The following is a 15417-nucleotide window of genomic DNA, read 5'->3' on the forward strand; positions in this document are numbered from 1 at the left end:
TCCTGAGAAGAGTTATTAACAGATAATATCTGCCATATTATTCGTGAGCAAAATCAGAAGAAAAAAAAAAGTCCAAGTGCATTAGAGCTGTTAGTTTCCGCATTAATGCTTAAGAAGCAAAACTCAGAAGTTCTAATTCCACTGGGGGAAACAAATATAAGAAAAAAAAACCCTGTTCCTTGCTTCTGGTGGCCTATTTGTAATCATGCGCAGAATTTCCTCCTTTCTTTCTTTTTTGAAAGGCAATCCTACCCCCCCGCCCCCACCTCCTCCCGCGTAGTTACTGAAAATGGAGAGCTCTGTAGTCACTAGCTCTGGGTTGATAAGGCTCCACCGCTGCTCGCAGGGGTCTGTGTTTTCCGCTACTTGGACAAAGTGACATTGCTTAAGCCTCTGCCCACACCAGGTATGACTCTCTGCAGAGCCAGTGATTGCAGAGGAAAAGCTGCAGTTTGCTTAAGGGAAATACCTCCAGGAAGGAGGGTCTCGGGTGGAATCCCAAGTGGGGAACTAGGGGGACTTTTCCGTCGGGAGTTGGGGTGGGCTCTTGAGTGAGGGGCTAGGGGCTCGTCTCTGGGGTCAAAGACGGGTTCCCTCGTGTGAGGGCGCGGATCGACTCGGCGCTGTCTTGGGGTCTCGCACTCTCACCGCTTCGCACGGCTTCGCGCCCCACCGCCTGCGACCCCCAGGCCTTCTCTTCCCCCGGGCGCCCACTCCTTTCTTGGGAAGAGCAGCCGGTGCTGGAGGGCAGAGACTGCCCCAGGGGCGGAGCTCCCTCTCGGGCCGGAGGTAGGAAAGTGCAGAGCTGCCGGGGCCGAGGCACAGACCTCCCGGAAAGGCTCCTCCCGAGCGTCCCTCTTGCCAGCCGGTGTCGCAGTCGCAGCGGCGGCCGCAGCTCTTAGCCCACAGGATTTGCAAACTCTTACTGCACCCTTCTCTCCCATTAGGAGCTTTTCCTCCCTCCTTCTCCCCGACCCCTCTGTCCTCCTCACTTGGGGGAATTTAATGCTTTTTTAGCATCTTTTTGTGTGCTTGATCTAGCGGACGTGACACCCCAGAGTTCCAACTATCTCTCAGCTGAATTCTACTTTTGTTTTTATGTCTTCCTCGCCTCTTCTCGTGTCCCTCTTATCTGACTGATCTGCGAAGTCTGATGCTTCTGCCAGAGGGAGAGGAATAAATAGATGCTGCTGCCTCCGAAGGCTTAGAAGTTGGGAAAGAGCAGCCTGGGCGGCAGGGGCGGCGGCTGGAGCTCGGTAAAGCTCGTGGGACCTCATTGGGGGAATTTGATCCAAGGAAGCAGTGATTGCCGGGGGAGGAGAAACTCCCAGATCCTTGTGTCCACTTGAAGGGGGCGAGGCGGAGACGGCAGAGCGGGCCTCTCGGCGTCCACTGCGCGGCTGCACCCTGCCCCATCCTGCCGGGATCATGGTCTGCGGCAGCCCGGGAGGGATGCTGCTGCTGCGGGCCGGGCTGCTTGCCCTGGCTGCTCTCTGCCTACTCCGGGTGCCCGGGGCTCGGGCTGCAGCCTGTGAGCCCGTCCGCATACCCCTGTGCAAGCCCTTGCCCTGGAACATGACCAAGATGCCCAACCACCTGCACCACAGCACTCAGGCCAACGCCATCCTGGCCATCGAGCAGTTCGAAGGTCTGCTGGGCACCCACTGCAGCCCAGATCTGCTCTTCTTCCTCTGTGCCATGTACGCGCCCATCTGCACCATTGACTTCCAGCACGAGCCCATCAAGCCCTGTAAGTCTGTGTGCGAGCGGGCCCGGCAGGGCTGCGAGCCCATCCTCATCAAGTACCGCCACTCGTGGCCGGAGAGCCTGGCCTGCGATGAGCTCCCGGTGTACGACCGGGGCGTGTGCATCTCTCCCGAGGCCATCGTTACTGCGGACGGAACTGGTGAGTTTTGACACGGCCCAGCCTTCCCTTACCCTACACCTCCTCACTTCTTGGAGTCCTTGTTACTAGCCTTTACTCTAAATCTTTTCTCTTCGGATCACTTATCTTAATCTCTCCCTTAACTGCTCCTCTATCAAACACCCTTCTTCTTCTTTCTTTTTACAAAAACAAAAAAAGCCCTTACCTTGTCACCTTCCACACTGATGCATTCTTGCACTCTGTTCCAATAAGTGATCCTTTTAAAACAATCCATGCATTCCAACCCATCACACTTATACTCCACAGGAATCCTTCACTTCAACTCTTTACATGTGGAAGTAGCCACATTTTGTAAAGTGATGCTCTTTTTCTTTTAAAATTTGTCTGTAATCATTGGGTTTTCTTTGCTGATTCTCAGGCAATCTCAGTCATCAGGTTTCTGTATCTTTAGTGTCTTAGATGCTTGTTAAGATTGTATGGATGAAACAGAAAACTGAAGCCCCATTTTCTTCTAATTAAAAATGCCAAGATAATTTCAATAACCTTACTCTAACCGGCAGATGTTAGGGGTATGTGTTTGCTCAAGATTCAATTTGAGCAATTACCTTCACCTTAAATTTCCCCCTCCTTTCAATGAGATAAATTGTTCTTCCATTCCAAAATGAAACAACTGTGAAACATTGCTATGCACTGTTAATTAGCTTCTGTGCTTGCCATAGAGCTGGCAGACTGAAATTACTGGGCTCTTTTCACATGCCCACATGCCTTCAAGTCATTTTATAAGTGGCACACAGATGAAAGGAATTACATTTAAGGTGTGTTATCATACACTCACGTAATGTTATTTTACATCTCACCCCTTATTCCACTCTCATATTTGGCAAAAAAAATTGTCTTTTATACCTTATTTCATGCTCCTTTTCCATGTGTGCACCCACCACAGTCATTTCAATCTTTCTCTACCATAAAACTTTATTGCAGCTCTAAATTTAATGGAGTCAATCACAAGTTGTTTTCTCACTAGTGTTTAGTCTAATTATGACATTTGTAACTTTAAGACCCCAACTAAACCTACTTCATTATGGTCCATTTAATTCTTTTTTTTTTTTTTTTTTTTTTTTTTTTTTTTTTTGAGGCAGGCTCACTCTGTCTGCCGGGCTGGAGTGCAGTGGCCGGATCTCAGCTCACTGCAAGCTCTGCCTCCCGGGTTTACGCCATTCTCCTGCCTCAGCCTCCCGAGTAGCTGGGGACCCACAGGCCCCGCCACCTTCGCCCGGCTAGTTTGTATTTTTAGCAGAGAGACGGGGTTTCAACCGTGTTAGCCAGGGATGGTCTCGATCTCCTGGACCTCGTGATCCGCCCGTCCGGCCTCCCAAAGTGCTGGGGATTACAGGCTTGAGCCACCGCGCCCGGCCGGTCCCATTTACTTCCTAACTCAAAGTATTACTTCTACCAACTAACCCAAACCTCAAATTTTTACCCTTCATATATTTTACAAAGAAGGCAATTTTTTTCATTGGCAGTCCTCTTTCATACCCCGCCCCAACAACTCTGTTCTTAGATGTGTTGACTTGGTTACTGGGTTGCCTCCATCTGTTTGTTTCTTGGGCATCAACTTTCCTTCCTCTTTCAAGTTGCACAGTCTAGGCACATGTCCTCAGTCCATTTCCAGGTAGTAATTCTTAGTTATCAGGGTATTGATTTGGAAAAAGTACTTTCTGTGCACATTGACTCGTTTAACAAAGTGAGAGAAGGAGAAGTAATTGTAAAATAGCCGAAGGAAAAAAAGTGAACAGAAAATTTCAAGAACTTTTAATGGTGACCTCACTTAATTGATCACTTTTGAATATACCTATTGTATTCTTGATTTTATTCAAGAACCGAAAGCTGGTTGTGTAAAATCATCACAGAAATGTATTCCTCATTAATCTTTGCTAAAAGAGCATGCTTGAGGCTTCGTACTCACTGAAGTCACAGACTGCAAAGTCTGTAAGTGCCCAGTGCAGTTGCCACTCTGGTTTGCCAGGCACTTAGAATCAGTTAAATGCAAGTGCTCCTCTCAGGCCAAGGGCTAGGAATGAGGTGGCAGTGGTTCAGGCTGAAATGCATTCCTCCCCGTAAAGCACAAAACTTGCTCTTAAACCTCCCTTAGAGGTGGACCTAGAGTGAGTGAGGTTTGGCAAGGTGAATGGCTCTCAAAAAGCCATAGTCAATATGGATGGGAAGCAGTTTCATTAAGTGTCCCTGAGTTACCCATCATTGTGGAACAAACATAGAAACAGTTGCCTCACTGAAGCACTCAAATAGGACATGCATGGAAACAATTTGTCAGTTCATGGGACCTGATTTCTAAGCTTCTTTAAAATGCCAGAATATTTGCTTTACTGACAGCATCCTTGCTAGAAAAATAGGTGGTAGTTGGAATCATAGTTAGTGATGGCGTTCCTGCTCCTTTCCATAAGCTTCAGTGTGAACCAGAGGCTGTGGTGGCAGGGGGAGCTGAAAGGTGTGGGGAGGTGGGAATTGGGAATGAAGTGGGTAGACTGTAGCCTGAAGGGTCTCCTGGCTTCCAGGGCCAGCTTGTTGAAAATTACATTCCCTATGCTGAGTCAAACTGTCAGACACCTGGAATTACTTAGGAACTACCACATGTGGCCAGTGTAATTTACGATGCAATATCCAGTATACTCTTTGATTCAATGGGAAGTGATAGTTCACAAAGCAAGGTTTTTTTCTTGTTCATTTGGGTATAAACAGAATCCCTATGTCTTTTGACTAGTATATGTCCAACTAGATATAAAAATGAGGTCTCCCTGAATAAAATAGGACAATATTTCAAATTCTTTCTATGCCAAGAGGATTTTCAAATCCTACCCATTCATGGAGATCTGTTCTCTCATAGTATATCATGACTCCGCAAACAAGCTTAGGACCTTTTCCAAAGCAGTCTTACTGAAATGGAGTAATGCTTGAAACTGCTTTTTTCCTTTCAAAATACTAACGGTAAACATATTTTTGAAAAGAACGGGTTCCATCCTGGCCATTATTATTCATCTTACACATTTTGTATTTGCTATAGTGCGACTACATGTACAACTGATTATCTGAAAACTCGGCTCAATTTAGTCATTCAGCAAGTTAGTGATGACATTCAGTCAAATCTTTAATATTGTATGGTGAGTAAAAAGGATAGGCTTGGAGTGGGGCAAACCAGGTGTTGAATGATTCTGCCCCCATATCAACTATTGTTTTAGGAAATTTACATGACCTCTGTAATTCAAAGTTTTCTTATCTATAAAATCAGGACAAAACTATCTATATCCCAAGGGCATGGTAAAGATGAAATTAAAGCTGGTGCAGTGGCTCACTCCTGTAATCTCAGCACTTTGGGAGGCCAAGGCGTGTGGATCACTTGAGGTCAGGAGTGGAGACCAGCCTGGCCAACATGGTGAAACCCTGTCTCTACTGAAAATAAAAAAATTAGCCTGGGATGGTGGTGCACGCCTATAGTCCCAGCTACTGTAGGAAGCTGAGGCAGGAGACTCACTTGAACTCGGGAGGCGGAGGTTGCAGTGACCTGAGATGGCGCCACTGTACTCCAGATTGAGTGACAGAGCCAGCCTCTGTTTCAAAGAAAAGAAAAGAAAAGAAAAGAAATTAAACAGCATATAAAGCATTGCTTTAGTACCTAGTAAGCACTGAAAAAATTGCTGCTGCTGTTTTACTATTATCACTGTTGTAACAAATTGACTAACATTTTCTATTTTGTTTTTGAAATGGTTATGTTGGTAAATGCAGATGCAGCCTAGAACTTTTATTAGTTCATCTCTGGGGAAGAACAAAACAAAAAAGCTTTACACTGGGACCTAACTGGAAAAGCAAATCTGATTTCTTCTGAAAATATAAAGGTAGTATTTCATTTTACACAAATTGACCTAGACCTCAGGCTCAAGAGCAGTCCCTTTGGGAGTGACAGAAAAAAGAATGAGTCTGGTGGATGAGTTAATTACAAATAATTTATCTCAGAAACCCAGGAATCAAGCAGTTAAGAAAATTTATGGTATGATATTTCACAGCTATTTCCACAACACCTACAGTTTGCCGTGCCAAGGGCTTCATAATCATTCCTCAGTCAGTGCTGGCTTCTGTGGCAGTGTTAACTTTTCTCCCCACCTCTTGCTCAACGAACGCGTTTCTGCAGGCCTTCTCTCTCCTGGCAGAGCCGTGCCAACTTTCATATGCAGGAGCTGCCATTTAATCATTTCTCCACTCCCAGAGAAACAGGCAGTCTTTTCTTTAGCTCTGGTCTACAAATATTTGAGGGGCCAAGTACCAAGAAGGAAGAATTATTTAGTGTGATATGAGGAGGAAAATGGAAAGGAGAAATGGAAATTTTAGATTAGAATGAAAGGGCAAACACGCTTCTGAGGATCCTTCATTGTGTAAAATACTGAAAGGCACTCTGGATGGATTAGGGAAGGGTGTCTCAGTGTTATATTAATAGTGTTTAACTTTATTTAGAGCAACCTCCATTATCGGGAGTAATCTTATGTCATCTCCAAATCTTATTTTAATAATTTACTTTTTATCTCATTCCCACTAAACCTTCAGATAGTTGTTGCTACAAATTGCAAAACTGATTAGGTTATATTTGGCTCTTCTGGTTCTACTTTGAGTCTAGAATGAGGAGACCAAGAGCCAACAGATAGACATAGTTTTGAATAACTAAGAATTGGCTACATCTCCTCAATTTAGGAAAAACCACAGTTTTAGAGTTACAGGCCCTTAGTTGGAATTCTAGATTTGCCATTAATTTTGTACATTGAACTAGTCACTTGACATTGACATTGATTGGGGATTGTGAAGAACAAAAGAAATATTAACATGAAATTACTGATAAATGGTAAAGCACAATGTAAATGTTCAACAACAACATCAATGGGGAGGGGATGTGTCATCCTGAGGACAGGAACCATTAGAATCACAATAAAAGCAACCAACACTTATGTTCTAGGTGCTGTCCTGAGTGCATTTTGCACATTCACTTAATTCTCATGACCACATGGTAGGGACTATTATTCCCATTTTGGAGAAAAGGAAACCAAGGCATATAGAGAAGTGAAGTGACTGTCCGAGTTAGCAGAGCTAGTAAGAAAAAGAGAATTCAAAGCAGAGCCTGTTCTGCACTACACTTCCTCCCTTAAGAAATGTAATTCCTAACTTTCTAGAGAATCTGTTATTCTTTGCCTAGCAGATTGCAGTTAAAGGAACAAAGATTTTCTCATTGTATTTTAAAGCCAGCTTATATACGGCTTAAGAGAATAAAAGGTGGCTTCTAGACAATGGATTCAAAGAGATAAGAGATTCTGACTTCACTGCAATTTTGAGATAGTAGATATTATACGTTCCAGATTCTCATGTCCCTATTCTTTCAGTCTTGGCATGTCCCAGAGTGAACTCATCATTTCCCCATCGTCATACACTTGTTTCTTTCTAGTATTTTCTATATTGTTGAAAGGTACCACCATACCTTAGCAGTCCAGGCCTAGGAGGCAGTCTTTTTTTTTTTTTTTTTTTGAGACAGAGTCTCACTCTGTCACCCAGGCTGGAGTGCAGTGGCATGATCTCGGCTCACTGCAACCTCCGCCTCCCAGGTTCAAGCAATTCTCCTGCCTCAGCCTCCTGAATAGCTGGGACTACAGGGGCATGCCACCATGCCCAGCTAATTTTTGTATTTCTGTTAGAGATGGGTTTTCGCCATGTTGACCAGGCTGGTCTCGAACTCCTGACCTCAGGTGATCTGCCCGCCTTGGCCTCACAGTGCTGAGATTACAGGTGTGAACCACCGCACCTGGCTGTGGGAAGCAGTTTTGATTCTACCTTTTTCCTCATTCCCCTCACTCAATAGATATCACATGCTGTTGGGTCTACTCTAACTCAAATTCTCTTCCCTCCCTCGCTAATGCTACTTTCTTAGTTTGGACCTCACCATTTCTCACTGGGATTATGGCCATACGATGATAATGGTCTCTCTTATCTCCAGTGTTTCCCCTCCATATTCCAATAGATATTTTTTCTGAAATGCAAATCTCTTGCTTAAAATCCTTGGGTGTCTTCCTGTGGCCTGCGTGATTTCACCCTTCTGACTCCTCTAGCTTGTTTCTCTCTGCTTACACTGGTCTTGTTTCAGCCACGTTTGCAGGCATCTCACCCCAGTACCTTTGCAATGCTATTCTCTATCTGGAAAGTTCTCCCTACATTTCCTAACTCCTTAGGACTCCTCTGGAAACCTCTGTGACCTCCACTAGAAATCCTGGGGCATAAAACTTACTAATAATATCTATTTTCATTTAAGGTAATTTGTTGTTAGAATTCCTAAGTTTAACTTTCTGATAATATTTTTTGATCAATTATTAGAAACTTTTTGTTTTCTGTCTTTCAGTTCTAACAGTTGACTTCTAAGCATTTGTAAAAGTGTAGAAACATTTTCCTTTGAAGAATGAAAGAAATAAAACACTCTCCTTGGCTTAGCTATTTTGAAGTGATTCCCTTTTACCAAGCAAAGTTTTATTTTTCACTCTTATTTCTACCTTTGAATAATAAACATTTCAAATGTGGGCCAACATAATTTCCTTTATAAAGGCATTATTTTTGTATGCATTTTATCACATGATTATTCAGAAATAGAAAAACCACTGGCACGTTACTGTAATACTTGGGTCCATTTATCATGAATGAATGTTTGAATATAATGAAAGTATTAGTAATTAATAGTTTATGCCCAAGTTGAGGCAAATGTTTTAGAATTAGTGTTTGTTATCTGCTTATCTGTTTGTTTGCTGACTGCTATCTTTTCTTGGATGTTGCTTTTTAAATACGTGCGGATGATTACTAAACCTGGGAAAGTACTTCATTAATTGTAATTGTCGGTGTTATTGTCCTAAAATAGTATTAACCCCTCGTTTAATTTATTCCTGATAGGACCTATAAACAAAAAGGACAAAGGAAGAATACTATTTTCTCTGAGAATAAATAGAGGCATTAAACTAGTTTAGCATAAAGTGTTACTACAAATGTAAAACTCATAAAAGTACTGAATTGGAGTGTCGATAAAGATACATTGCTAGGTACAGCATCTCTCAGCATGGTGCTCTGCTGATGCACTAAATGTTATTCATTAGAGGCTGCTTTCTTAATTAGAACACAGAAAACCTTTATCATTACCATTTTCTGGGATTATGGCATCATAGAAAGAATCAATAGCAATTTCTAATTATTGTCGCATCTGTTAATTGCACTGACTTGAATAATCCCTAAATAGTAGGTTTCTTTTCTACTGAAGAACTATTTAGCCTGCAGTTAAAGGACATGAGAATGATTTCTGAGTGTTCGTTTAGGAACTAAGGATTTAAATATATACCAGTTCAGTGTGATATGTTTATTTATTGAAGATGTGTTTGGTTCTTTTTGTCATCAAGTCATAAGTGTTGGATGAGTGCCTAGTATTTGCATAGGTTTGATTGTGATAGGATGCTCATCATTTATAAATTTTGTGAAATTCAACTAAATTATTAATTCTAAAATTTTATGCACAGTTGATGAGTATTCAGAAGAGTATTTCCTTATAACCACATGAAAAATTAGATCTCATTCATACATACTCAAAGCCCACAAATGATAAGAATGCCAACCTCATGACATTAATAAGAGTCTACTTCCTTCAGAAAATTGGATTCTTACCCAAATCAAACTTGGAGCTGAGTTAGATTTTTATCTTTAGGAATTCTTGAAATAAAACAAATATGTTATGGTTCTTTGTTCTGTCACTTCTTTTCAGATTTTCCTATGGATTCTAGTAACGGAAACTGTAGAGGGGCAAGCAGTGGTGAGTATATCATTATCTTCCTGGTTTTCATTTGTGGTCAGATTAGTCATTGATGTAATCTAGATACTCAAGTCATTCTTGGGGAAGCTTGTGCCCTATATTTTACAAGTAAACTTTTGTAAATATAAACTTTAAAAAATTTCCTTATTTATATTAATTTTATTTTTAAAATTAGCATGTAGTAAAATTAACCTTTTCTACTGTTTTATTTTCTGTTTGTGCCCTCTCCTTTTTATTCACATTCCCTTCTTTCTTTTGGATTGAGTCTCTCTCTCTCTCTCACACACACACACATGTATGACAGATACATATATATCCTCATGAGATAATTTTGTATTTTTTCTTTCAACCCTTACTTATCTTTTAAACAACTTGAGAACAGTAGCCTACTGTATTTATATGGATGTTTTAATTTCTATTATTCTTCCTTCTTTTCCAACATTCCATGCTTCCTTCTGGTATTCTTTCTCTTCTGTTCTTCAGACAGAAGTTCTATCAAAAGAACTTTCTTAAGTATTTTTTGTACTTGTTTTAAAGCAGTTCTGCTGGCCAAAACTTCTTTTTTCCTTTACCTGAAAATATCCTCATTTCACCTTCATTCCTAAAGGATATTTTCACTGCAGCCAGAATTCTAGGTTTGCAGTACATTTAGCACATAAAAAATATTCCACTTCCTTCTGTCTTCAATGTTTTTCATGGGAAATTGGCAGTCTTGCAAATAATTGTTCCCCTGTAAATAATACATCAGTTCTCTTTGGTTGCATTTGATATTTTTTTCTGTGTCTTTAGTTTTTAGCATTTTAATTATTACATGTCTGAGCATTGATTCCTTGAGTTTACCCTGTTTAGGGTTAACTGAGCTTCTTGAATCTATAAATTTATAATGTTAGCCAAATTTGAGAAGTGCTTAGGAATTATTTCTTCAAATACTTGCTTTTTACACAATAGTCTCTTCTATGATGATATGAATGTTATATCTTCTGGTATTGTTCCACAGACTCTAGAGGCTCTGTTAATTTTTTCTTCTAATATTTTTTCTCTCTTGTTTAGGTTAGGTAATTTCTATTGGCCTAGCTACAAGTTCATTGACTCTTTCGTTGGTCATGTTCAATCTCCTACTGTCTGAAGCACATCCAGTTAGTTTTTTATTTGTTAGTAGCTTTTTCAAAGTTAAAAGTTCCATTTGATTCTTCATTATGCTTTGTATTTCTTTGGTAAGATTTTCTATCTTTCCATTTATTTCAAGGGTATTCACCCTTAATTTGTCAGGGATTTTAATGATAGCTACTGTAAAGTCATCTGTGTCATCTAATTGTCTTGTCCCACTCAAGTCAACTTTTTTTTCCCCCTAATTCTTCATGTGTAGAGTAATTTTGGGTTGAATCCTGGACATTTTGAATATCATGCAATAGAGCTTAGGGTCTTGTTTACTTAAAGTTATATGGAAAATGTTGATTTTGTTGTTTTTTTTTTCAATTTTAGCAACAGTTAACCTAGTTATGATTAGTCTGCAAATTCTGACTAGTCTTCTGTGGGTTATGATTTCAATGTCAGTTCCATTTCCAAAGCCTTTGAAGTACCTTCCATATCTATCCCATGTGTACACCACTCAGTGGCCAGTATGAGGTCAGAGCAATACTTTATCCCACAGTGCAGTTTTTGAATTCTGTGATATACTGTTTTATGTCAGAGTCACACATGCCCAGGGGTGAGTTCAGTAGTTCATAAACAACTTTACAAAATCCTTTCCCAGGCTTCTTTCTCTCTCTGAGAGCACTTTTCAGTTCCTTGGAATTCCCCCGTTTTGGTCCTTTGGCTAGAAAGCTGGAGCTTTATCCCACTCTGTGATTTGCTTCTTGTGACTGCTCCTTCATATGGGGCCAAGTGGTGGGAGGACAGAGAGAGAGGGAGAGAGAAAGACAGAAAGCAATGGGCCTTTGCCCCAGTCTTTTGGAACTATAAGTCCTCCAATCAGATAGTAAGGTTCTCTCCTTCATCAGAGGTTTGGGCTCCTGAGGGTCTCCCTTGTTGCAATTGTTGCTGTTACCACAGTCCCAGGATGCCTTGAGGAATGGAATGCAAGAGGCCGATACATTAGAGATCCTTTCCACTTCTTGAGCTAGAACTAGAGGGCTTCTCCTAGAGTATACTCTGTCTGCACAATGCTCACCTCTAGGATACAGGCTGTGTTGACACCAGACTGGTGGATACTGGAGGGAAAAAATGATGAGCCCACTATTAGTTTTATGGTATTATTTTTCCCCCCAGTCTTCCTATTATGCTTGTATTACCTTTTAGAGTTCTTACGTTGCTGCTTCATGCACTCTGTTCAGGTTTCAGATCTGCTTTCAGTGGGAGAAACAAGATGGAATCTACTTATTCCATCTCACCATAAAATCAACCATTAAAGTATAACATGCATGCAGAAAAGTGCACAAATCATAAAAGTGCATTTTCACAAAGTAACTACTCTCTGCAACCAAGATATATAACATTACCAGCACTCCAGAAGCCTCCAAGTCACTACCCCCACCCTTCTTTTCAAAGGTAACTACTACCAGGAATTCTAGTACTACAGATTCATTTTGCCTGATCTTGAACTTTATATAAATGGAATTCTACACTATGTATTTTTGTGTATGCATGTGACTTCCTTTGCTTTTCATTAGGCTGTGTATAGCAGTAGTTTTTCACTTTAATTGCTATATTGTATGGTGTCATTGAATGTGGTACACTTTATTCATTCTAATATTCCTGGATGTTTGGGCTGTTTTCGGTTTTTGTTACTATGACTAATGCTGCATTTGTTTCTACAATATGATAGCTGCAATGAGTACCATGTATTCCATTCCACTTTCCTCTAGTATTTCGCACTGATTTTGGTCAGTAAGTCCAGCCTTATAAGGTGTCTTATCTGTGGAAATGAAACATTTAGTTTATTAAGTTGTAAATAAGTTTGAAATATCAACTTTCATTACATTGGGACAGTTCTCTCTGTTGACTTCCACTGAATCTTACCAGGGTGGCGTGCTTGATCTGAGGGAATGTCTACCAAAAGTGTTCCAACAAATATTTATCCCATTAAAAACATAAGTAAATTAAAATTATTTTAGAATTGTTTTGTTACTTTATGTAATTGGTAATGTTTTTCAGTATCATCAGATCAGTTGGAAATCACTGGTGTCCAGTAATGTTGCTATTTGAAGGGTCACTCCTTCTATTGTGTTTTCTCAACCCAAACTGAAAAGCTCATTTGTATAAAACTGAAATTGGTGAGTCAAAATTTCTGGTCAAGGACGTGTATATGTTTCCAATTTGTTCCAAAGTTATGGTTAGAATAATATAGCACTTCAATGTGTGAAAGAAAGGAAACATGTCAACAACACTCTCAACAATATAGAAAAAAACAGTTCAACATGTAAAACTACCTAGAACCAATGTGGTGTTCTCAGAGTCACTGTTTACTGTTCCTTTTTTAAAAATATTTTCCAGTTCTTTGTATAATGAAAGTGATGAAAACAAACAGGCAAAACCAAAGCTCATTCTGTTTGTGAAAAAAACACTAGCATATTCACATGTTCTGAAAAGAAAATATAATTTGTTCACACTCGAAAATTTATGCTTTGGAGAAATGTAACAGCTGAGGTTGATCATGATAAAACAGGAAATGAGGAAGGCATGAAAACACTGTAACCCATATAAGGACCTCTTTCCAAAGTGTCAAGCTGTTTCTGTCTGGAATTTGGAAAAGAAATTCTTTCACTCTAGTTAATTTATTCTTTGCCTCAAAGCTTAACAATTTTTCCTTTTTCTTTTTTTTGAGATAATGATTCTGAACACCATCCAATTGTAGTTTTACTGTTGCAAATCCACTATTGTAATAAGGAATCGATGCTCTTTATTTCCATAGCATGGAATATGGAGGAAAACAATTTTTGTTCTATTTCACCTAGTCACTTGATCTATCAAATCAGCACACGGAAAATGAAGGCAGATATTCAAGTGGTCCAATGTAAAGGGTTTTGTTTTTAAATTAAAATAATTCCAAAAAGTAATTCTTCCGATTTTCTGCTTTGTGATGTGACCAATTTATGAACGTTTACATTCGAAAAACACAAATTTCTCCAGAGCGGAGATAGAGTTGGTAAATTCTGACACTAAATATACAAGTGTGACCAAATTATATCTTGGGGTCTGTTTCCTAATATAAAATCAGATTGTATTGATCTCTGAGTTCCCTTCTGATTTATCTTAAATTAGGGAAAAATTAGTGTAAGTCAGATGCTCTCCCAGAGTTTTCACTAACCTCTTCTTGGCCGTGTTCCAAAGGTGCTCCGGAGAAGCGCCTCTGGGTAGCTGCCTGGTGGCCACTGAGCAACTGGAGATTCCTGGTGACTGCAGCTGCTAGGCCTGCCCGGCCACTCCCTCTTTTGCTGACATGATTTATGCTTAGCTTGGGTAGTATAGACCCATTCCCTCGACTTCTTTCTCTTAAACTTCTTTCCTCCCTTTTGGCTTACTACCAATTTTGGGAAGGAATTCAGTTTTTTTCTTTGGTACAAATGTTTACTGACTGTAGAGCCAACTTCTACACCTTAATGGAAAAAAAATATGATAGACAAATAGTATTTTTGTGATTATACAGTAGCTTAAAACTATAGGATTTTTCCCCCATTACTTTTGCAACAACTGATACTTTTTTTTTTATTTTTAATTTTTATTTTTTTTAGTTTTTATTATACTTTAAGTTCTAGGGTACATGTGCATAACGTGCAGGTTTGTTACATATGTATTACTTGTGCCATGTTGGTGTGCTGAACCATCACTCTCAGCACCCATCATTCATCATTATATCATGTATAACTCCCCATGCAATCCCTCCCCCTCCCCCATCCCCATGATAGGCCCAGTGTGTGATGTTCCCCTTCCCGAAGTCCAAGTGAGATCTCATTGTTCAGCTTCGCCACCTATGAGCGAGACATGCAGATGTTTGGTTTTCTCTTCTTGTATAGTTTGGCTAAGAATGATGGTTTTTCCATCTGCATCCACACGTCCCTACAAAGGACGCAACTCATTTCCTTGTTTTAATGGCTGCATAGTATTCCATGGTGTATATGTTGTCCACTTTTCTTAATCCAGTCTGTCACAGATGGACATTGGATTGATTCCAAGTCTTTGCTATTGGTGAATAGTGTGCAATAGAACATACGTGTGCATTGTCCTTTTAGTAAGAATAATTTTATAATCCTTATGGGTATATACACAGTAGTGGATGGCTGGGTCATATGCCCAGTTAGAATGGCAATCATTAAAAAATCAGGAAACGGCCGGGGCGTGGCTCAAGCCTGTAATCCCAGCACTTTGGGAGGCCCGAGACGGGTGGATCACGAGGTTAAAGATCCGAGACCTCCTGGTCCCTACACGGTGAAACCCGTCTCCTACTAAAAAAAAATACAAAAATAGCCGTGGCGAGATGCGGGGCCGCCTGTATCCAGCTATCGTCGGGAAGGCTGATAGGCAGGGAGAATGGCCGTAAACCCGGAAGGCGAGGCTTGCAAGTGAGCCCGAGATCCCGGCCACTGCACTCAGCCCTGGGCGATCATGAGCTAGACTCCGTCTCAAAAAAAAAAAAAAAAAAAAAAAAAAA

General features: G+C 40.5%; 1 protein-coding gene across 1 annotated transcript in view; it reads left to right on the forward strand.

Moving 5' to 3' along the window:
* The first annotated feature begins 281 nt into the window (after nt 1-281).
* FRZB (frizzled related protein) overlaps nt 282-15417 on the forward strand; it is a 33549-nt gene continuing 18413 nt past the window's right edge. Inside the window, exons 1-3 of the mRNA XM_017867486.1 lie at nt 282-406; nt 1150-1906; nt 9723-9770. Coding sequence (XP_017722975.1) covers nt 1429-1906; nt 9723-9770 — 526 coding nt within the window. The 5' untranslated portion in view covers nt 282-406; nt 1150-1428. The remainder of the gene's footprint in view (nt 407-1149; nt 1907-9722; nt 9771-15417) is intronic.

This window comes from Rhinopithecus bieti, unplaced genomic scaffold (genome assembly GCF_001698545.2).
Source record: "Rhinopithecus bieti isolate Rb0 unplaced genomic scaffold, ASM169854v2 scaffold_3041, whole genome shotgun sequence".
Classification (NCBI taxonomy): Eukaryota; Metazoa; Chordata; class Mammalia; order Primates; family Cercopithecidae; genus Rhinopithecus; species Rhinopithecus bieti.